Source organism: Bos indicus, chromosome 12 (genome assembly GCF_029378745.1).
Source record: "Bos indicus isolate NIAB-ARS_2022 breed Sahiwal x Tharparkar chromosome 12, NIAB-ARS_B.indTharparkar_mat_pri_1.0, whole genome shotgun sequence".
Classification (NCBI taxonomy): Eukaryota; Metazoa; Chordata; class Mammalia; order Artiodactyla; family Bovidae; genus Bos; species Bos indicus.
In genome coordinates, this window is record NC_091771.1 from 52819171 (window position 1) to 52844208 (window position 25038).

The following is a 25038-nucleotide window of genomic DNA, read 5'->3' on the forward strand; positions in this document are numbered from 1 at the left end:
CTGAAAACATAATTTACTGCCATTTCTCAATTTTTCAATTAGGTGTTATCTACATTTTTCCTTTTTTTTTTTTTCCACTTCTTAAATTGTGAACTACAACATAACTACAGAAGTGGTCATAAGACATTTATACTTAAATAATATACAAATTTAGTAGTATATAAAGTACATCATATTTTATGTAATATGTATATATAATAGTATCAACATAACGCATGTATAATGTATGCCAACTTACATTCAGTTCAGTTCAGTTGCTCAGTCGTGTCTGACTCTTTACGACCCCATGAATCGCAGCACGCCAGGCCTCCCTGTCCATCACCAACTCCCGGAGTTCACTCAGACTCATGTCCATCGAGTCAGTGATGCCATCCAACTATCTCATCCTCTGCCATCCCCTTCTCCTCCTGCCCCCAATCCCTCCCAGCATCAGAGTCTTTTCCAATGAGTCAACTCTTCGCATGAGGTGGCCAGAGTACTGGAGTTTCAGCTTCAGCATAATTCCTTCCAAAGAAATCCCAGGGCTGATCTCCTTCAGAATGGACTGGTTGGATCTCCTTGCAGTCCAAGGGACTCTCAAGAGTCTTCTCCAACACCACAGTTCAAAAGCATCAATTCTTCGGTGCTCAGCTTTCTTCACAGTCCAACACTCACATCCATACATGATCACTGGAAACACCATAGCCTTGACTAGACAGACCTTTGCTGACAAAGTAATGTCTCTGCTTTTCAATATGCTATCCAGGTTGGTCATAACTTTTCTTCCAAGGAGTAAGCGTCTTTTAATTTCATGGCTGCAGTCACCATCTGCAGTGATTTTGGAGCCCCCCCAAATAAAGTCTGACACTGTTTCCACTGTTTCCCCATCTATTTCCCATGAAGTGATGGGACCAGATGCCATGATCTTCGTTTTCTGAATGTTGAGCTTTAAGCCAACTTTTTTACTCTCCTCTTTCACTTTCATCAAGAGGCTTTTTAGTTCCTCTTCACTTTCTGCCATAAGGGTGGTGTCATCTGCGTATCTGAGGTGATTGATATTTCTCCCAGCAATCTTGATTCCAGCTTGTGCTTCTTCCAGCCCAGCGTTTCTCATGATGTACTCTGCATATAAGTTAAATAAGCAGGGTGACAATATACAGCCTTGACGTAATCCTTTTCCTATCTGGAACCAGTCTGTTGTTCCATGTCCAGTTCTAACTGTTGCTTCCTGACCTGCATATAGGTTTCTCAAGAGGCAGGTCAGGTGGTCTGGTATTCCCATGTCTTTCAGAATTTTCCATAGTTTCTTGTGATCCACACAGTCAAAGGCTTTGGCATAGTAAATAAAGTAGAAATAGATGTTTTTCTGGAACTCTCTTGTTTTTTCGATGATCCAGCGGATGTTGGCAATTTGATCTCTGCTTCCTCTGCCTTTTCTAAAACCAGCTTGAACATCTGGAAGTTCACGGTTCACGTATTGGTGAAGCCTTCTTGGAGAATTTTGAGCATTACTTTACTAGCGTGTGACATATATAATACATGTATGTATAATAGATGTGTGTGCCTGCTAAGCTGCTTCAGTTGTGTCTGACTCTTCCCAAGCCTATGGACTGTAGCTGCCAGGCTCCTCTGTCCATAGGATTCTCCAGGCAAGAATCCTGGAGTGGGTTGCCATGCCCTCCTCCAGGGAATCTTCCCTAGCCAGGGATGGAACCCAAATCTCTTACGTCTCCTGCATTTGCAGGCTGGTTCTTCATCACTAGTGCTACCTAGGCAGCCCCATATATAATATAGTTATATTTAAAGTACATGTTGGGCTTCCCTGGTGGCTCAGATGGTAAAGAATCTGGCTGCAATGCAGGAGACTCGGGTTAGATCCCTGGGTCAGGAAGATTCCCTGGGAAAGGAAATGAAACCCACTCCAGTCTTCTTGCCTGACAAATCCCATGGACAGAGGAGCTTGGCGGGCTACAGTCTATAGGGTCATGGAGTCAGACATGATTGAAGTGACTTAGTACAGACATGAAGTATATATTTATATATAATATAGTTGTTACTGTTTTTGTTTAGTCGTTAAGTCTTGTCTGACCCTTTGCAACCCCATGGACTGCAGCCTGCCAGGCTCCTCTGTCCATTTGGATTTCCCAGGCGTGAATACTGGAGTGAGTTGACATTTCCTTCTCCAGGGGATCTTCCCAACCTAGGGATGAAACGCACTTCTCCTGAATTGGCAGACAGGTTCTTTACTGCCAGCTACCAAGGAAGCCCCTATATAAATAGTTAGCCCCTATATAAATAGTTATTACCATAGATAGCCATATTATATACACCATATATTTTGTATTAATATGCATGTTAGCATACAGAATACTATAAATTAATAACATAACAAATAATAAGCATCTTTCCAAAGCCAGTAGAGCCTCGTGTGAATAACCATCATCCTTCCTGTATAATTATTTTCTTGCTTACCTTTATTTATTTATTGTCATCTATGGTTGCAATACTGTGAAATATAGCTTGGTTTTGCAAGGTTTTGAACTTCATGTTAATGAAATCAGACTGATGGAACTCAGTGGTTCTCAACAGGAGGCAGTTTGGCCCCCACGAGGCACTGGACAATGCCTGGAGACATTTTGTTGGTAACAACTGAGTGGGTGGATGCTACAGGCTTATTATTTAAAGCTGAGGCTAGGAATGCTGCTAAACATCTTAAAATGCACAAGAAAGATGCTTTAAAAAAGAATTATTGGGTCAAAAATGTAAATAGTGCTGAGGTTGAGAAAACCATAGTAGAGTATATTGCTGTATGGCTATGGACCACAAAATCTAGCCATAGAAAGTATCATGGATAGAGTTAGAGTTTTTCTATTTTTGACTGAAACCAATAATACTTCACTGAACATTCTGGTATCTGTATCCTGATTACATAAGCAGTATCTCTACAAGTAGTAATTTTGGTCATAGGATAAGCGTATCTTCAACTTTTTTAGGTAGTTAGCAATTGTTTTCTCTGACGTGCTGTAGGCCATGGGGTTGCAAAGAGTTAGACATGATTTAGCGGCTGAACAACAACAACAGCTATTGTTTTCCCAAGTTGGGGTTAGGTTTTTATTATACAAAATTAAGATTTACATCTGTTGCACCACAACCATTACACACATGTTTCTTCCCCCTTTTTTTTTCTTCCAATTTATTTATATAACAATTTCATTTGTGTCACAAGATTATTTAAAACCATCTTCAGTGTTCACATTGACAACAACATATCCAAGTCATGTAGGTATGATAATTTATTTTTTCTCTACCAGAAAAAATTTTGGAGATGAATGATTACCTAATTACTTTTTGTTTGCTTACATTCTATGCAACTGCTATCCATTTATCCTCAGGAGCTTTAATAGACTTGCAAACTCCTATAAATACGGTCAAATATGACAATCTCTTCTAATTTTTTTTGGTGAGCTCCTCCCCCTGCTCTTCAGCTCTAAACTAGACTGATTGCACTGTAGACAGGTTAAACAGTATTTCCTCCCCCTCAGTTATCTTGGGAATAGTTTCTGAGCCTTTCCTGTGTGGGATTCACCTGTTTCCTGGATCCCTTAATTTCCTTCCTCAGTTTAGCTTAAGCACACTTTGGTAGAAGAGCATTACATTCTACTTTCCCTCAAGTTCATTTCTGAAATCCTTTCATTGTATTTTATTTTATTTCTCCTACCAATGTTCATTTTCCAGGAGCATGTTTTCCATCTTTGAACGTTCCTTTTGTGTATACAACGTCCAGTATTTGCTGCTCATTATTTATTGCTCTGGGAAAATCAGTTATGATTTTGCTGCATTTTTTTACGTTTGTTTCCCCAGTCCCTTTGCTTTTTTTTTTTTTTCCCCTGGTTGTTTTGGGTTCTTTCACTTCAGACGTTTTTCTAAAATGCCTACTGATCTTTGCCTGATTATTCATATTTCAAAATGTGGCACTAAGGTAATTCTAGGTATGTGGTGGGGAAGAAAACCCACTGCAATGAGAATTTTCCCCACCCTCAATAGAGATATCTGTAGACATTATTTTTCTTGAGCTGAGCTGGTTATTTCCTCAGAACAGAATCTTCAGTCTCCTGCTGGGACATACAAGACTGCCAGTCATTCTTCTGGTGTGTCTGGTAGGGGATGAGGGCTGAAGCTCCCACTGTCTATAGGGCAGTCTTTGCTTCATCCTTTTGATTCCAGTAAGGGGTCTCTTTCCCCTCCCACCTTCTCCTGTCCTCCATGTGACCAAAGAGCTGACCTCCACGGACCATGATCTCCATAGATAACCTGGCGCAACCTCTCCAGAAGTTAAGCCACATGTCTTCAGCGGACTCGGGGCACTCACTGGTTTGTACAGGCTACAGATGGATGCTCCAGTCTGATCTCTTAGACTTTTAATCAGTCATTTTGTTTCTTGCTTCACTTCAGTCTCTTGTCTTCAAAGGGAAAGAAGACACCTGCCCTCCAACACCCAAGTCTCTTCTGGGCTGTGAAACATGTCGACCTGCCTCTGTGGCAGTCACTGCGTAGAGAAAGCCCAAATTTGAGCTGTTTCTCATCTTTCTGGTTTTCATCTTACTTCTGTTAATATTTCTAATCAGATGCTATCTTCTCTTTCATCTCTGTCTTTGTGGGTTTATACCTTAAAAAATTCTTATTCTGTCATTTTAGTGGAGTTTTGGAAGGAGTATGAGGAAAAAAGCATGTATTTTTAATACATTAATGTTAACCAAGAGCCTAATCCTCCTCTATTGCTAAGGTGGCATGATATATGACATATGTATAAAATACATATTAATGAGTGAATAGGAGATGAGAAAATGGAGATATATTATCATCGTCATCATCATCATCATCACCTCTCTCTCTCTCTCTCTCTCACACACACACACACACACACACACACACACAAACTGCTCCTGATGACGCCTCTGATGTTTTTCAAATTTCCAATTTCAAAGATCACTTTGAACATTCTCATTTTACTCTGATTGACAGCTTATCCTTTGTTTCTGCACCACCTTCCCATGACTTTAGTGACACCAGTTTTCATTGTTGCTTGAAGTCTCTTCTGAATTTTTTTTCTCTGTTCACCCCTCTTGCATTTGTGACCCCTGTTTTTTTTTCTTTTTACTACTTTTTCTGATTCTCCTTGAACCTTTTCCCCTTTAATGAACATCTCTAAACTGTGGTAGCTAAGATGGTAAAGAGTCTGCCTGCAATACAGGAGACTTGGGTTTGATCCCTAGGTTGGGAAGATCCCCTGGAGGAGGGCATGGTAATACACTCCAGTATTCTTGCCTGAAAAATCCCCATGGACAGAGGAGCCTGGTGGGCTACAGTCCATGGGGCCATAGGAAGTCAGACATGACTGAAGTGATTAATACAAACCATGATAAAAACATCTTTGTCTTGAACCTTGACATAACTTCTAAATCTCTCTGTGGATGTTTCATGGTACCTTAAACTCATTCCATCCCAGACAGACTTCATTTAGTTCCCATAATTCATTTTTGTCCTCCAATTTAATTGCTGCCTCTCTTTTCCTTTAATGTGGTTTACCTAAGTTGTGCCGGTGTGCTAAGTTGCTTCAGCCATGTCTGATTCTTTGCAACCCCATGGACTGTAGCTTGCCGGCTCCTCTGTCCATGGGGCTTCTTCAGGCAAGAAAACTGGAGTGCGTTGCCATGCTCTCCTCTAAGGAATCTTCCCAACCCAGGAATTGAACCTTATTCTCTTATGTCTTCAGCATTAGTAGGCAGGTTCTTTACCACTAGCATCGTGTGGGAAGCTCTTATCTAAGTCAGTTCAGTTCAGTCACTCAGTCGTGTCCGACTATTTGTGACCCCATGAATCGCAGCATGCCAGGCCTCTCTGTCCATCACCATCCATCAAGTTGGTGATGCCATCCAGCCATCTCATCCTCTGTCATCCCCTTCTCCTCCTGCCCCCAATCCCTCCCAGCATCAGAGTCTTTTCCAATGAGTCAACTCTTCGCATGAGGTGGCCAAAGTACTGGAGTTTCAGCTTTAGCATCATTCCTTCCAAAGAACACCCAGGGCTGATCTCCTTCAGAATGGACTGGTTGGACCTCCTTGCAGTCCAAGGGACTCTCAAGAGTCTTCTCCAACACCACAGTTCAAAAGCATCAATTCTTTGGCACTCAGCTTTCTTCACAGTCCAACTCTCACATCCATACATAACCAGTGGAGAAACCATAGCCTTGACTAGACGAACCTTTGTTGGCAAAGTAATGTCTCTGCTTTTGAATATGCTATCTAGGTTGGTCATAACTTTCCTTCCAAGGAGTAAGTGTCTTTTAATTTCATGGCTGTAATCACCATCTGCAGTGATTTTGGAGCCCCCTCAAATAAAGTCTGACACTGTTTCCACTGTTTCCCCATCTATTTCCCATGAAGTGATGGGACCAGATGCCATGATCTTTGTTTTCTGAGTGTAGAGCTTTAAGCCAACTTTTTCACTCTCCACTTTCACTTTCATCAAGAGGCTTTTGAGTTCCTCTTCACTTTCTGCCATAAGGGTGGTGTCATCTGCATATCTGAGGTGATTGATATTTCTCCCGGCAATCTTGATTCCAGCTTGTGCTTCTTCCAGCCCAGCGTTTCTCATGACGTACTCTGCATATAAGTTAAATAAGCAGGGTGACAATATACAGCCTTGACATAATCCTTTCCCTATTTGGAACCAGTCTGTTGTTCAATGTCCAGTTCTAACTGTTGCTTCCTGACCTGCATATAGGTTTCTCAAGAGTTAGGTCAGGTGGTCTGGTATTCCCATCTTTTTCAGAATTTTCCACAGTTTATTGTGATCCACACAGTCAAAGGCTTTGGCATAGTCAATAAAGCAGAAATAGATGTTTTTCTGGAATTCTCTTGCTTTTTCCATGATCCAGCAGATGTTGGCAATTTGATCTCTGCTTTCTCTGCCTTTTCTAAAACCAGCTTGAACATCAGGAAGTTCATGGTTCACGTATTGCTGAAGCCTGACTTGGAGAATTTTGAGCATTACTTTACTAGTGTGTGAGATGAGTGTAATTGTGCAGTAGTTTGAGCATTCTTTGGCATTGCCTTTCTTTGGGATTGGAATGAAAACTGACCTTTTCCAGTCCTGTGGCCACTGCTGAGTTTTCCAAATTTGCTGGCATACTGAGTGCAGCACTTTCACAGCATCATCTTTCAGAATTTGAAATAGCTCAACTGGAATTCCATCACCTCCACTAGCTTTGTTCATAGTGATGCTTTCTAAGGCCCACTTGACTCCACATTCCAGGATGTCTGGCTCTAGGTGAGTGATCATACCATCATGATTATCTTGGTCATGAAGATCTTTTTTGTACAGTTCTTCTGTGTATTCTTGCCACCTCTTTTTAATATCTTCTGCTTCTGTTAGGTCCATTCAATTTCTGTCCTTGATCGAGCTCATCTTTGTATGAAATATTCCCTTGGTATCTCTAATTTTCTTGAAGAGATCTCTAGTCTTTCCCATTCTGCTGTTTTCCTCTATTTCTTTGCATTGATCTCTGAGGATCAATTATCTAAGTCAGGGACTGGCAAATGTTTTCCGGTAAAGGCAAATAGTAAATACTTCAGGCTTTGCAGTCCATGAAGTTTCTGTCACAATTGTGCTATTAAGGCAATTATAGTCAATATGTAAACCAATGGATGTGGCTGTCTTCCCAGACCTTATTTACAAAAAAAAAAAAAAGAAAGAAAGAAAGAAAGAAAACAGGTTAGTAGGCTGGCTTGGCCCTTGGGCCACAGTTTGCTAATTGAGGTTAATGGCCCGCCATCCAAAAACCTCGTAAAAACTTTACCTGCCACATCTTTCTGCTCGAGTAGGTTATGATGACCCTGTCTTTCCAGGTCTGTCCTCCATCCTCTCCACGCACATTCCCCCCTCAGACCCTCATGTCTCTATTCTGTCTCCTTGCTTTCTGTCTCTTAGTCAGGCTCCACGCTGCTTCCAAACCAGTGTCTTATGGGAACAGAATTTACCCTGTTGCTTCTTATTTAAATACTCGGTGTTCTGTAAACATCTACATTGCAGGGCTTCCTCAGTGTTTGATGCATAAGAGTTACTTGAAATCTTCATTAAATTAAAGACTTCTGGGCCCCACCCCAGAGATTCTAAAGATATGAATTGAAGGCTAGGAATCTGCATTTTAAACAAACCTCCAGATGATTGGCACATGTGGTCCTCAAACATTTGAAAAACAGTAGCCTTAGATAAAGGGCTTCCCTGGTGGTTCAGATAGTAAAGAATCTGCCTGCAATGCAGGAGACCTGGGTTTGATCCCTGGGTCAGGAAGATCCCCTGGAGAAGGGCATGGCAACCCAGTCCAGTACTCTTGCCTGGAGAATCCTATGGACAGATGAGCCTGGCGGGCTACAGTCCACAGGGTCGCAAAGAGTCAGACATGATTGAGTGACTGTCACTTTCACTTTCAGCCTTGGGAAGGGCGAACCCCTCTGCATGGAGCACAGTCCTGCATGACCTATAATCTCTCCAGCCCCACTTCTCATAACTCCTCCTTCAACATGCTGTGGGTCAGCCCTTTTCTTGAACTGGCCATACTGGTTCATCCTCTTTTTCCCCATTAGATGGTCACTTTGCCAGTAATGCCATTATCTCCTGGTCTGTTGGGTAAACTTCCTTTAAGGTTCAATTCAAGTTCCAACTGCTCTGATGAGTTTCTCTGAACTGTCTATTCTTACTGTGTATGTATCCATATTCTAGAACCTGTAACATATTAGCTGCTTGAATTTATTTGTCTACTTCTCCCAGTAGAGTGTGAATTTCTGAAGGACAGGGACTATGTCTTCTGCATTTGAATATACCTATGTTTTAGAAGGTACAATAAAATTATGTATTAAGACTGATGCTTTCAAACTGTCGTGCTGGAGATGGTAAGGCGATTAAATCAGTCAATCCTTAAGGAAATCAATTCTGAATATTCATTAGAAGGACTGATGCTGAACCTGAAGCTCAGGTTCATACTATGGCTACATGATGCAAAGAGCCGACTCATTGGAAAAGACCCTGATGCTGGGAAAGATTGAGGGCAAGAGGAGAATGGACGACAGAAGATGAGATGGTTGGATGGCATCATGTCAGTGGACATGAGTTTGAGCAAACTCCGAGAGACAGTGAAGAACAGGGAAGCCTGGCATGCTGCAGTTCATGAGGTCACAAAGAGTTTGATACCACTTAGCAACAGAGTAACAACAATGGAATAAATGTGTTGATTTGATATAAGAGTTAGACTAGGAGTGTTCATATCTATGTTTTATAGGTAATTCAACTGGAACTCTGAGATGTTAACTGACTTGTTTGAGATCAACCAAAGTGTCAAAACAATCAAGGGTATCACTTTTTTTTTTTTTTACATTTGGAGTTTTTTCCATTACACATGCTGCCTTCCTACCATGATGGAGTTATTCCCTGGGCTGGTGAGCCTTACATTCTGGAAGTGTTCAGTGGGATTTTCTGATTTGGGTATACACATTCGGTCTGTTGCTTATTTAATGTTGTCACTTCTGTGGTTAACTAATGACTGAAAGCGAGTCAGTCCAGCCAGATACATTATTCTTCATGAGTTTGGCCTCTGCACTATTTGGATTTCTGGACATTTCCATCTTAGTGCTGCCACATCTTTTGGTTTTCTTCCAAGAACCTAAATTGTATTTGTTTTGCCTACATTTACTATCATGAATCATTTGGGCATTATTATTATTATTGTGACTCCATAACTCATATAGTTCAAGAGAAGGAAGGCTTTTTGTTGAATCCTTAGAGAGGATTCTGCCTGGGTTTTGCTTTCTTGTACTTCTCACATAGCTCCTGAATTCAGAACATCTATATCTCAAAATAGATGGGGGCTTCCCATATGGCACCAGTGGCAAAGAACCCACCTGCCAATGCTGCTGCTGCTGCTGCTAAGTCACTTCAGTCGTGTCCGACTCTGTGTGACCCCATAGACGGCAGCTCACCAGGCTCCGCCGTCCCTGGGATTCTCCAGGCAAGAACACTGGAGTGGGTTGCCATTTCCTTCTCCAATGCATGAAAGTGAAAAGTGAAAGGGAAGTCGCTCAGTCATGTCCGGCTCTAGCAACCCCATGGACTGTAGCCTACCAGGCTCCTCCATCCATGTGGTTTTCCAGGCAAAAGTACTGGAGTGGGGTGCCATTGCCTTCTCTGACCTGCCAATGCAGGAGACATAAAAGATGGATGTGGGTTCTATCCCTGGGTTGGGAAGATCCCCTGGAGGAGGGAATGGCAACTCACTCCAGTATCTTTGCCTGGAGAATCTCATGGACAGAGGAGTCTAGCAGGCTGCAGTCCATGGGGTTACAAAGAGTCGAATGTGACTGAAGTGACTTAGCACACAAGCATATCTCAAAATGCCCAGCTCAGATTAGGCAACTTGACATTCAGAAAAGGTGAGGAATAACTCATACAAACCTCTAGAACACTAGGCTGAGTTTATATAATTATTTGGTAAAAGAGTAAATGCAAATTCTTGATTATTTTTATCAGGGGAAGAAAGAGGTTGTGTACTAAGAGATACAAGCATGTGAACCTTGAGAGCTGCAAAACACAGTTATTTAGTGGTCACTTCATTTTGTCTTGTACTAATTTTTGCTGTCATTTCTATCTCCTATCAAGTAAGAGCTGACCTCTTATTTTCTTAATTTCATCCTATCTTGCACTTAGTAAATACTCAAAAGGAGCTTGTGAAATGAAATGAGTGATTCCAAAATCTCATTTCAGCCTTTCACCTTTCATCTATGGTACAGTAATAATTAGACAATGAAATGCTCCCCAGGCAAGAAACCAGAGGTAGAAAGACATAAGGTGCCATTGGCAACTATCAATCAGATAACCTCGGAAAATTGAATGTATATATGTATCTGGTTACTCGCAACAATAAACCATTAACAGAAACTTGGCATTTTAATTTAAGAACTTTCATATTTTCTTTACAGTTGTGTGTTTAACATAAGTAATGTCCATTTGTGACATTTATATTTCCTTTAAACTTTAATACTAAATTAGTGTTTAATAAATTATTGCTTGCACATTGAAAAAATAAGCTGGTCTTTTTCAAAAACAATTTAAATTTTTATTGATTTTGTTTACATCATAAAGAATTAGCAACTATAGTAGTTGCCACTTTAAGTGACCTCAGAAAAAACAAAATATATAATTATTTTACATGGTTATATTACAATTTTATAAAGTTAGTTACAGCTTACTCATGCTTTGTTATAAACTGTATTCCTTTGGCCATATGTTGTAAGCTATCAATACTAATGCACATCCATATTAGCAAATATAAAAGAAAATCTAAAAGTGTTGTAAGTCTTTTAAGCTTTACAACCATGTTAACACTACTTTTGTCCATTGTTATATTATGCAGTCCTTAATACTAGAAAATATGTTTGAAAATTAAACGGTAGCCCCTTTCCCCATATTGATTTTATTTATGCTGAGAAATCATGTTTGTTTCTTACCAACCTTTGTCAGTCTGTTAAAATTTTGAATCAACCATTTTTAGAAAAGCTACTGAACATGCTGCTGCTGCTGCTAAGTTGCTTCAGTCGTGTCCGACTCTGTGCATGAGTTCATTATAAATAATCATGTATATACTTTCTGAGTGCAGTTTAAAATTTGGCAAGATGTTTACAGCCCATGATTCTGACACAGAGAAAGGGCACAGTAATGTAAATGAGGAAGAAACAAAATGAAATTGTCACAAAATGAGCTCAAATTTAAATAGGAATAAAAAAATCTATTAACAAACTGAAAACAGTAGTGACCCAAAGTTAAAATAAGATCTGAAGTTTAAAATGTCTTTTGTGATGACAAGGATCTGAAAATGTGATTAGGAAGACATTAATAAACAAGACTGTGATGTGTATATAAATTCCATGTGGCATATGAATCCATGACTTGTCTTTCCTTTCTGGCATTGTTGGGTTTTTGGTATCATCACCTTAGGTGCTGGAAAGCAGCATTGCTCATTTATTCCCAACATGTGGCTCTGGGTTACCAAAAAAAAAAAAAATCAGAAACTCTGTAATATTTTAAGACAGAGTTAAAGCTCTTGGGCCCAATTTGTTCCTGAAGCCACTCTGAGAACATTGCACTGTGTTTTGCTGGAACAGAATCAGGACCTTTTGCATTGATGTAAAGGGCAATGACGAACATCAGGCTAAGAATGGGAATCTGTCCCCATGGGTCTCCTCCCGCCCCATCTCATTTCCTCTGTCTTCCGTTTCCCTCTCGTACATACTTTCACACACATCTCATCTGAGTTAACCTAAGGCACTTTGCTGGGGAGATGAAAGAATTCGGCAAGAATGCACAAAGTTAAAAGGTTCTTAACAGTCTCATATAGCAGCTTTGCCTGTGACAGGAAGGCACTGCATCCAGAACTCATTTCTATTAGTTATTTACAAAAATAATGTAAAAGTTAGTAATAAGTTTTAAAGGTGACTGTTGCACTGACTGTAATAGCTATGCTCTTAGAGACAGTATTTTAACTATCACATGGTACATATGCCAGATACCGCCTTAATTGCAGAGAAGATGCTGCTGTCTCCTTTGCCATATGGTCAATGCTCCAGGCAACTCACATTCTGTCCATGATGGGGTTACTGGCATCTCTCCGTTGTAAAGGTATGAACACCGGGGCCTGCCTTTGTTTAATCACCTACACGTTGTGTATTGTAGCGAAGTATTTACAGATGACAAAACTAGATGTACAGCTTTTAAACTACAGTGGTAAAAGAAGAAAGCTTTAATAATCCTCAAAAAAATTTGTAGGTAGTCCTTTCTTTGCCAAGTACACGAATAGGCGATTTCAAAGCATTGTTTTGGGATGGCATTCCAAAACTTCTCTCTCTGTCCCTTTGTGACATTTGATCTCATCTGAATGTAAAGTTGCATGATTTTCAAAAACCTCAGTCTGTCTGATTCTCCCTCCTGATCATTTAAATACATCTCTAATGTCAAAAATACACCAGCTGAACTATTTTCACATGTTGTTTCCAAATATAATCCCTACCAATGGTGTGAAACTTTAAAAGATTTTTTTAAAATTTCATCTACAAATTCTGTTTTGCAGTGACACATTTTTCCTTTACATCAGATTCACCTTAATTTACAAAAATAAACATCTTTCACAGGAATTCTGAGTGAACTCAAGTTAAATGTAAGTGGTGTATGAATAGACCAGAAGTTCTGAAGAGCTATAATATAGTGAAGTGCTAACTGTAAAGAATTAAGTGCTTTCACAATAAGGCTTTCTTAATTCTCACTGCTTGTCTTCTCATGCTGGAAACAGCTCATCAAACGTCATGTGGAACTCTTGAGTGTGAAGAAAATAATCACTCTTACATTTGTACATTGTTTTGTGCAAACACACACGTTGTTTTGTTTTACTTTGGCAGATACCTCTTTGTTTGAATGATTTCTGTCCAAAATAAAGAAAATGAATAATCCTTCTTTCAAGATGAGCTGTATTTATTACTGGAACGGAAGTTGTCATATCCGTGATCGTTAGCTTTGAACTTTAAGCACGACTGCTTTTCCTCCAAGGACTGTTTTTCTTCAAATGATTGGCACCAGCAGCATAAACATGACTGCACAAAGCAAAGTAACTTCGTTATAAGTTTACATCAAGTTACACTATCACAACCCTCCTTGCTCACCAGAATTCTGGCTTTCTCTGCATGAACAGCAATTCTTGGGCCACTTTCTTGCCATGCCCTCTTATTTTCCCCTTAAAAACATATAACTACAGAAGTAGTATATGATAAGTTTTTAAACTAGAAGCTACATTGAAGAAAAATGTATATAATTAAACTTCTTCATTTTTTAATTAAAATGAAATAGAAAGACACTCAATTCTTGGATACTTACTCTTGATTACTTGAGGAATATTCTTAATATTTGATAAATATATAACTCAAAGCTTTTTTCCTATGCAAGTGGAAATATTACCATACCCATACATCCATAATAATCTGTAACTTTGTGGGCATCAAAATAATTGTAGCTTGTTCCCCCCATATATTTAAGTACAGAACTAAAATTGTCAGCAAAGAGATGCTACAGACCCATGTTGACGTCTTCCACTCTGAGAATATGGTGCCCTAGAACTTCACCCCTAATTCCATAGAAATGGAATGGTGGTTGACAGTGGGGAACTGAAAACAGCTCCTTTGTCCCTTTCCTGTTTACCTATTTCTGTTCACTTCTAACCTTAAAAGAACCTAATTATAGGCTTCTCTGGTGGCTCAGAGGATAAAGAATCTGCCTGCAATGCAGAAGACCGAGGTTCAATCCCTGGGTTGGGAAAATCCCCTGGAGAAGGGAATGGCCCAGTCCAGTATTCTTGCTTGGAGAATTCCATGGGTAGAGGAGCCTGGTGGGCTACAGACCATGGGGTCACAAAGAGTTGGACGTGACTGAGCAACTAACACACCCCTAGAGATTTGATCACTAAGCAATTGAAACTGACTCCTGACTTAATGCTCAACTGGGTACACAAGATGCCTTGTCTAACCTGTTGATGCTTTTCCTAGATAAAAAGAAGCGGGACTAGGTCTGAACCCACAGCAATCCCCCCAAGGGATCCTGCAAGCAGATCACTTGGCAAGATAACATCTGAAGAGAGAGCCAGATTGTCTGCCTTCCATGGAGAGGCAGAACCCAACCTTCTGCCTGGATGATTTACTGAGATTCTTCTCCCTCCATTTTTCCCTTTAAAAATTGTCATGACTGAATAGAATCTTTAGAGTCGGTCTCTGCACCCGAATCCACCATCTCCCTAGATTGCTGGCTTTTCTGATGAAAGTATTTTTCTTCTTTATTAACACTTGTCTCTGGAATTATTGGTGTATGAGCACAAGCAGCCAACCTAGGTTTGGTTACACTAAGAATAAGTGGATATAAGGGAAGGAATGTTTTATTCCATACTAGGTAACTGAAGGAGTGAATGAATGGATGGATGTTACACACAAATGGAAGCAGGCAAATGAGGAATAATTTCACGTATTCTATATCAAGGAACACTGCTATTGAATGAAGACAGAAAAGTGAAGGTAGAACTTGAATTAAGCTGCTTTGTTTGACTTGTAATTCTCACCTGTGTATGAAAAAGGAGACTAACATAGTTATAATTAGGAGTGGGCTACCTAGTCCAAAATCTTGCAAAAAGGGAAATAGTGCATTTAATTCATGTGTAGCTCTTATTTTATCATGTGAGAGCATTCATATATCGATGCATGTAATTTTTTATTCATTTTCTGAGTAATTCTATGAGTAAAACTGATTGGTTGAGGCAGTAGTGAATGGTTGACTGGGATTTGTAGGGAGAAATCAATTATAGTGATTTATGAGCAAAATTTATATTTAAACAATCATCTATCATGTAATACAAGGGAAAATTATAAAACAATTGACTAGATCTCTCTGGATAGAAATGTTAATAGTTTGTAAGGGTTGTATTTGATACCAGATTACAAGGGTTTTTGATTTTCGAATACTGTCTTACCTTAAAGCAGTTTTTGAATCTTTTGCTCACCAAATACAGAGCTATTGGGTTAATACAGGAATTCAGGGAGGCCATGTTGATGCCAATGTAGTCCAATACCAACAAAAAGCTGCAAAAATAATATGAAAATTTATTTATGTGCTATGAGCACAAATCCTTTAAAGACTTTTGTGCTTTATAAATTTAAAAATCACCCATTTATAGTTATTTTAACTTTATCACTAGTCTTTGCTGATTTTGATCTCTCTCTCTCTCTCTTTCTCTTTGCTTCTGTCTCTCTCTTTCTCTTATTCTCTGTCCCTGTCATATCATTAACCGCTATTCCCACTCCCATGCTCAATTCTCTGCCTTAAAATGAAATATATTTCATAAGTGCCCAGGCTGTGTAAAAAAGAAAGGATTTACAAAGTGCAATGTAGAACCAGATCTGGTATTTTCAATCATGCACTCACTCACTTGGACAGCCCTGGCTCTCCATTCTCAGGGTTCTCCAAAGCTCCCCTTACTTCTCCATTGGAAATAGAAGTAAAAGTAAAAAAAAGGGGGGGGGGGCATCTTAAATTGCTTTAGGATTAGAAAAATGGTACTCTCTCTTCCTGCCAATGAAAGGAATCAATGGAAAAACTTCTGAATGGCATTTATTTACACAACTATTTCTATTTTACCTTACTTACCTTAAAAACTCACATCTACGGGGATCATGCTGATCATAAAGAGTGAGCTTCAAAATCCTGCTAAGATGAAGAGGAAGCCAACACAGAGCAAAGACAAGGACCAGGCAAAATACTGTTTTGGCCACTTCCCGTCTCTGAAATAAAACCACAATCAGACTCTGTAATGGATGGCTCATTATAATCATAGCATTCTCTCTTTCCAAAAAAAATGTTTAATACTGTTTACAAAAAGTCAGTGGCATTTGTAAAAATTCAGGATACAGAGTTCTAAACTAAATAGTTACTGTGAATTAGAACCTAAATGACTAGAGACTCATCTTTTTCTTTAAACTTTTCATTTTGTATTGGGGTATAGCCAATAAGGAGAAGGCAATGGCACCCCACTCCAGTACTCTTGCCTGGAAAATCCCATAGACAGAGGAGCCTGGTGAGCTGCAGTCCATGGGGTCGCTAGGAGTCAGACACGAGTGAGGAACTTCACTTTCCGTTTTCACTTTCACGCATTGGGGAAGGAAATGGCAACCCACTCCAGTGTTCTTGCCTGGAGAATCCCAGGGACAGGGGAGCCTGGTAGGCTGCAGTCCATGGGGTTGCTGAGGGTCAGACACGACTGAGCGACTTCACTTTCACTTTTCACTTTCATGCACTGGAGAAGGAAATGGCAACCCACTCCAGTGTTCTTGCCTGGAGAATCCCAGGGACAGGGGAGCCTGGTGGGCTTCTGTCTCGGGTCGCACAGAGCCGGACACGACTGAAGCAACTTAGCAGCAGCAGTAGCATAGCCAATAAACAATGCTGTGGTAGTTTCAGGTGAACAGCAAAGGGACTCAGCCATACATATACATGAATCCCTTTTCCCTCAAACTCCCCTCCCATCCAGGCTGCCACACAACATTTAGGAGAAGTCTATGTGCTAATATAGTAGGTCCTTGTTGGTTATTCATTTTAAATATAGCTGTGTGTACATGTCCATTTAAACCCCCCTAACTAGCCGGCCCTTCCTCTCATCCTAGAGATGGACTGGAATGGGTGAATTTAACTCAGATGACCATTATATCTACTACTGCGGGCAGGAATCCCTCAGAAGAAATGGAGTAGCCCTCATGGTCAACAAAAGAGTCTGAAATGCAGTACTTGGATGCAATCTTAAAAACGACAGAATGATCTCTGTTCGTTTCCAAGGCAAACCATTCAATATCACAGTAATCCAAGTCTATGCCCCAACCAGTAATGCTGAAGAAGCTAAAGTTGAACGGTTCTATGAAGACTTACAAGACATTTTAGAACTAACACACAAAAAGATGTCTTTTTCATTATAGGGGACTGGAATGCAAAAGTAGGAAGTCAAAAACCACCTGAAGTAACAGGCAAATTTGGCCTTGGAATACGGAATGAAGCAAGGCAAAGACTAATAGAGTTTTGCCAAGAAAATGCACTGGTCATAACAAACACCCTCTTCCAACAACACAAGAGAAGACTCTACACATGGACATCACCAGATGGTCAACACCAAAATCAGATTGATTATATTCTTTGCAGCCAAAGATGGAGAAGCTCTATACAGTCAGCAAAAACAAGACCAGGAGCTGACTGTGGCTCAGACTATGAACTCCTTATTGCCAAATTCAGACTTAAATTGAAGCAAGTAGGGAAAACCACTAGACCATTCAAGTATGACCTAAATCAAATCCCTTGTGATTATACAGAGGAAGTGAGAAATAGATTTAAGAGCCTAGATCTGGTAGATAGAGTGCCTGATGAGCTATGGAATAAGGTTCGTGACATTTACAGGAGACAGGGATCAAGACCATCCACATGGAAAAGAAATGCAAAAAAGCAAAATGGCTATCTGGGGAGGCCTTACAAATAGCTGTGAAAAGAAGAGAAGCAAAAAGCAAAGGAGAAAAGGAAAGATATAAATATCTGAATGCAGAGTTCCAAAGAATAGCAAGAAGAGATAAAAAAGCCTTCTTCAGTGATCAATGCAAAGAAATAGAGGAAAACAACAGAATGGGAAAGGCTAGGGATCTCTTCAAGAAAATCAGAGATACCAAAGGAACATTTCATGCAAATTTGGGCTCAATAAAGGACAGAAATGGTATGGGCCTAACAGAAGCAGAAGATATTAAGAAGAGGTGGCAAGAATACACAGAAGAATATACAAAAAAGATCTTCACGACCCAGATAATCACGATGGTGTGACCACTGACCTAGAGCCAGACATCCTGGAATGTGAAGTCAAGTGGCCCTTAGAAAGCATCACTATGAACAAAGGTAGTGGAGGTGATAGAATTCCAGTTAGCTATTTCAAATCCTGAAAGATGATGCTGTGAAAGTGTTGCACTCAATATGCCAGCAAATTTGGAAAACTCAGCAGTGGTCACAGGACTGGAAAAGGTCAGTTTTCATTCCAATCCCAAGAAAGGCAATGCCAAAGGATGCTCAAACTACCACACAATTGCACTCATCTCACACACTAGTAAAGTAATGCTCAAAATTCTCCAAGCCAGGCTTCAGCAATATGTGAACCATGAACTTCTGATGTTCAAGCTGGTTTTAGAAAAGGCAGAGGAACCAGAGACCAAGTTGCCAACATCCGCTGGATCATGGAAAAAGCAAGAGAGTTCCAGAAAAACATCTATTTCTGCTTTATTGACTATGCCAAAGCCTTTGACTGTGTGGATCACAATAAACTGTGGAAAATTCTGAAAGACATGGGAATACCAGACCACTTGATCTGCCTCTTGAGAAATTTGTATGCAGGTCAGGAAGCAACAGTTAGAACTGGACATGGAACAACAGACTGGTTCCAAATAGGAAAAGGAGTTCGTCAAGGCTGTATATTGTTACCCTGTTTATTTAACTTATATGCAGAGTACATCATGAAAAACGCTGGACTGGAAGAAACACAAGCTGGAATCAAGATATCCGGGAGAAATATCAATCACCTCAGATATGCAGATGACACCACCCTTATGGCAGAAAGTGAAGAGGAACTCAAAAGCCTCTTGATGAAAGTGAAAGAGGAGAGTGAAAAAGTTGGCTTAAAGCTCTACACTCAGAAAACAAAGATCATGGCATCCGGTCCCATCACTTCATGGGAAGTAGATGGGGAAACAGTGGAAATAGTGTCAGAATTTATTTTTGGGGGCTCCAAAATCACTGCAGATGGTGACTGCAGCCATGAAATTAAAAGACGCTTACTCCTTGGAAGGAAAGTTATGACCAACCTAGATAGCATATTCAAGAGCAGAGACATTACTTGGCCAACAAAGGTTCGTCTAGTCAAGGCTACGGTTTTTCCTGTGGTCATGTATGGATGTGAGAGTTGGACTGTGAAGAAAGCTGAGCACCGAAGAATTGATGCTTTTGAACTGTGGTGTTGGAGAAGACTCTTGAGAGTCCCTTGGACTGCAAGGAGATCCAACCAGTCCATTCTGAAGGAGATCAGCCCTGGGATTTCTTTGGAAGGAATGATGCTAAAGCTGAAACTCCAGTACTTTGGCCACCTCATGCTCAGAGTTGACTCATTGGAAAAGACTCTGATGCTGGGAGCGATTGGGGGCAGGAGGAGAAGGGGACAGCAGAGGATGAGATGGCTGGATGGCATCACTGACTCAATGGACGTGAGTCTGAGTGAACTCCGGGAGTTGGTGATGGACAGGGAGGCCTGGCATGCTGCGATTCATGGGGTGGCAAAGAGTCAGACACGACTGAGCGACTGATCTGATCTGATATGTGGAATCTAGAAAAACGGTACAGATGAACCTATTTGCAGGGCAGGAATAGAGACACAGACACAGAGAAAGGATGTGTGGACACCAAGCAGGGGAGAGGAGGGTAGGATGAACTGGGAGATTAGGCTTGACATCAATATACTACCATGTGTAAATGGATAGTGGGAACCTGCAGTATTACACAGAGAGCTCAGCTCAGTGCTCTGTGATGACCTAGCTGAGTGGGATGGGCGGTGGTGAGAGGGAGGTCCAAGAAGGGGGGGGAATCTATGTATACATACAGCTGATTCACTTCACTGCACAGCAGAAACTAACACAGCACTGCCAAGCAATTATACACCAATAAAAAATGGTTTATCTAAAAAATTGATGGCTCTTTTCACATTCCTTTAGATTATGTAGGGTATCTCCAGGTAGATAGTATAAACCATATTAAAAATATCAGACTAAGAAAAAGGAATTATGCTCTAGTATATGATACTTTTAGTTTATTATCACTACAATTATTTTCATATTCATAATTGGAATTATAATCATGAGTCAGCAAATATTTCTATTTCCTTACCTGTTTTAAGTGATCATTTAAGGCAATTTGCATACCACTCTTCTTTCTCAACATTTCACAAGTCATCAGGGTATAAAACAATGCAGTGATGGCCAGCGGCAGGCAGAAATAGAAACTAAATAGCCACCAGTCTTTAGCTGTCTTGTAAAACTATGGGGAAGAAAGGATGTTATAGTTAATATTCCTCTGTAAGAAAATCTTACATATCAGATATTAAAAAATGCTCATCAAGGAATAATCTTCTAAAGTAGATCCATTTTATAAATACTATGTAGAATCTTTCAGTAGAATCTTTATTCTACTATGTAGAATTTTTTGTCTGCTGAACAAAAAATTAAATTAAATGAAACAAACTTTTCCTAAAAGGTGTTTCAATTCTCTAAGGCAGTGTGCTATAATTATATATAAAAATGTAAGCAATTGGGCAAAATTGATAACTCAAATATTTTTGTCTTCACACAAGTGAAAGGAACTTCTTGTGTGAAATACCACATCTTGATGTGTAAAGATATTCTAGTGTTTTGGGGAACTTCTCACTTTTTAACAAGTTTGTTTCTGGGGAAAGCAGGTAGGAAGAGGTCTATGGCAATCATTTAGCTCAGGAATGTATACATCTAAGCTATCAACTAAAAATCAAAATTGCTTATAAAATGACTTCTCTCTTACTCGTTCTTTTTTCCTTTTCCTTTTAAAGACTGTTGTTCCAGATACGTCTCTGTTGGAACAGAAGTTATGGAATCTATGCAGTACTTTGGGCTTCCCAGGTAGTCTTATGGTAAGGAACCCGCTTGCCAATGCAAGAGACATAAGAGATGCGGGTTCGATCCCTGGGTTGCAACAATCCCCTGGAGGAGAGCACAGCAACCCACTCTAGTATTCTTGCCTGGATGATCCCATGGACAGAGGTGCCTGGTGGAGGTGATCCATGGGGTCGCAAAGATTGGGACACGACTGCGACTTAGCGCACACCCATGCAGTACTTTTTCTATTGCAACTAATAAGAAACAAGGAAACGGCATTTTCAGTTTCAGTTTCCCATTAAAGCCCCTCTTTAGTCTTTTGTTTATCATGATCTATACACATATACATAAAATCTTATATAAACTTACGTGTAAAATAGAAAATAATTATTTGTGACATTTGGACCCACTCCCTTTGCATTAACTTCTCCTCACCCTTTCTGTTGGGAAGAGCCTTTTTTACTTAGGGTCTATTTTCTGATGACCAGCATTGCTATTTTTCCCCATTCCCTAATTAAACACTCTTAAATAAATAGACAAGATGAAGTTCTTTGCAATAGCAGCTTTCCCTTTAGAGAGAGGACAAGCTTGTCATTCATACCAAGATTCATGGAGTCACAGATTTCTGCCAGTCTGTCCATACGAGGGACTTCTCCTTGATCATTCCTTTAACCACACACTGCCTCCAATGACTGCTGTGTTGCTTAATGCAAAATATGTTGTAGCTGCCAGTTCTTATGTGAATTTGAGTCGGAAAGCTATAAATTCCAATCGATTCTCTTATGTCAACTTGGCTTATCTGTATTCCTGAGAATCAGGGAATTCTTGGAGAAGTAATGACCTAGCTTCTTGCAGCATGGGTCACTAGTCCCGCTGTTAACCCTGAGGTCCTGGGACCTACACTTTTAATTTATGCCAAGGATAGTCATAAATCAATAATTTCCCAAGAAGAAGAGATTGGGGGAAAATAGCTAAACATTTATAAGGCAAGAGCAGAAAAGGGAAAAAAAAAGTAAAATTTACCTGCATAAATGCTGTTTTCTGAGTGGGATGGAGCAAGCAGATTCTCAGTTTATTTCCTATGTGATCACTGGTAATTATATCAAAACCCACAGCCTCAGGGACAGCCAGAACCACGGAGACCACCCAAATTAAAACAATTTCTACTGCTGTCCATTTTGGAACCCCGATTCCTTTAATTCGACTCCAAGAAGCAACAGCTCGATATCTGAAGAACAAAACAGAATCAATTGCCAAGCTGGCAGAGCCTGGTTTTTATTGAATTACAGTTTACTTTCTAAGTAACGTAGCAAGCACTAGGATCGTGGTCAGGATATATGTCGCTTAGATACTTGCTCTTACCTGTCAATACTTAGAGCACATAGACTCAGCACAGTGATGCCCACGGAGGCCTTCTGAATGAAAGGCACCAGCTTACACATCTCAACCCCAAAGGGCCAGTCCTTGGCAAGCAGCTGCATTGAGGAGACACAGAGCTCTGTTAGGGAGATGTTCACAGGGTGCTCTTGAACTGTATGTATTACTTAGTGGAGGTGAATGAACTTGTGGAGTGAAATAACAAATTTCAGTTCTTATTCTTTTTCTCATGGACTCCTCTGAAAATCATCTGCATTTGTTAGATATTTGGAACAAGAGAGTGGGCTGGCAATCATGAAAGGGCAGACAATTCAGGAGAATTAGCTACACATGAACAGGAGCTTAGGGTCAAGGTATCTTCTACTGCAGGGCCAAGAGGGGCCAATTGCTTAAGTTCTCCTTACAAAAATGGGAAGCTGCTGTATAGCACCAGGAGCTCAGATTAGTGCTCTGTGATGATCTAGAGGGGTGGTATGGGGGGCAGTGGGAGGGAGGCTCAAGAGAGAGAGGATATATGTACACATACTGCTGATTTACTTCATTGCACAGCAGACACTAACACAACATTGTAAAACAATTATATTCCAGTTTAAAAAAATTTTTTTAAATTGAGCCTGTAGTGCTGAAAATGCCTCTCATACTCTTATGAAGTCTCCAATGCTCAGTTGATGGCCAAATCAAAATAAAGATTAATCAAAAATAGGTGAAAAGTGTTTCTTAGACTACATGACTCCCTGGGCTTCCCTGGTAGCTCAGCTGGTAAAGAATCTGCCCGCAATGCAGGAGATCCTGGTTCAATTCCTGGGTTGGGAAGGTTCCCTGGCGGAGGGATAGGCTACCCACTCCAGTATTCTTAGGCTTCCCTGGTGGCGCAGACGGGAAAGAATCTGCCTGCAATGCAGGAGACCTGGGTTCTGTCCCTGGGTTGGAAAGATCCCCTGGAGAAGAGAGTGGCAACCCACTCCAGTATTCTTGCCTGGAGAATCCCCATGGACAGAGGAGCCTGGTGGGCTACAGTCGATGGGGTCGCAAAGAGTTGGACACGGCTAAGTGACTAAGCACAGATGACTCCTATGGAGAGCAGAGTGTGTGTTCATGTACTTACTCTTCACTCTGGCCAACTGCACTGTCAGTCAGCACACTGTTCAGCATGTGTTCAACACAAGGCACCCTTTTCCTTAAGACTTCACCTGAGTCCGTCCTTCTCCAAGAAGGCTTTCCCCCGACAGATCCACTTGGCTAAAACCTTTACTTCTCTTAGCTCTTATTCAAGTCTCATTTTTTCAATATGACCACACTGCTAAGGATAGGAAATGGTCAGGTCTCCCCATCTCTGTCTTTCTACTCCACTTTCCTTTACACCTACAGCCCTTATTAACTCCTACTGTGTATAGTATAGTATACTTGTTTGTTTTGTTAAGTTTTTGCTGTCTGCAACCCCTAGCCTATCAGACAGAATACAACTTCTGCAATTGCCTAGCACAGTTCCTGACACACAGCAGATGCTTAAGTATTCAAGTCCCTAAAATACATAGGCACTGGTTATTCTGTGAGCAAAATGACTTAGTTCTTGCTACTATACCTACATTTCTATTTCAAACTAACTATGCAGCCATCTTCTGTTAAACTCATGATTTCCTTTTGTAGGACAACTGGGTATACCCCACACACAATGTAAATGAATCACATTAGGTAAACATCTGGGTCAAATGTTTACGCAGTTTGAAAAGAAACTGTTTTAAATCTACCTATGTGTGTTTAGAGTTGACTCATTGGAAAAGACTCTGATGCTGGGAGGGATTGGGGGCAGGAGGAGAAGGGGACGACAGAGGATGAGATGGCTGGATGGCATCACTGACTCAATGGATGTAAGTCTGAGTGAACTCGTGGAGTTGGTGATGGACAGGGAGGCCTGGCGTGCTGTGATTCATGGGGTCGCAGAGTTGGACACGACTGAGCGACTGAACTGAACTGATGTGTGTTTTAATGTTTTAAAGAATAACCTTCCAAAGTTGAAAACTAGTTTGAAACATAATTAAGTCTTTCCATTCTCCTACTTGTAACGTTTCTTTGTAGAGTTTGTCATGCTGGGTAACTGTTTGGCAACTAGAATGGCACCCAAACCTGAAACGTGTGTCTCAGTATGAATATGACTCGGAGCTCCAGCATGAGACCAATTTCACTTCTAAGGCAGACGTGAAAAATTACACTGACATGTAGACAAATGTTGGCAAACTTACAGCAAATATGCTTTTTCTAGGGTCGGAAAGCCTGCATGGCCAGGCAGATCACACAAGAGTGAAGGCAGCCAGGTGCAAGAAAGTTACTGGTGTCAGGAAATAATAGAGGGCAGAGGGGT

General features: G+C 40.5%; 1 protein-coding gene across 2 annotated transcripts in view; it reads right to left on the bottom strand.

Moving 5' to 3' along the window:
• Nucleotides 1-3063: 3063 nt before the first annotated feature.
• The window catches only part of EDNRB (endothelin receptor type B), a 39977-nt gene continuing 18002 nt past the window's right edge, over nt 3064-25038 (bottom strand). For both annotated transcript variants that reach the window (XM_019971599.2, XM_019971600.2), the window contains exons 3-8: nt 22665-22777; nt 22326-22530; nt 20563-20712; nt 16261-16394; nt 15587-15695; nt 3064-13670 (exon numbers count right to left, since the gene is read on the bottom strand). In XM_019971599.2, the coding sequence (XP_019827158.2) occupies nt 13536-13670; nt 15587-15695; nt 16261-16394; nt 20563-20712; nt 22326-22530; nt 22665-22777 (846 nt within the window). In that variant the 3' untranslated portion in view covers nt 3064-13535. The remainder of the gene's footprint in view (nt 13671-15586; nt 15696-16260; nt 16395-20562; nt 20713-22325; nt 22531-22664; nt 22778-25038) is intronic.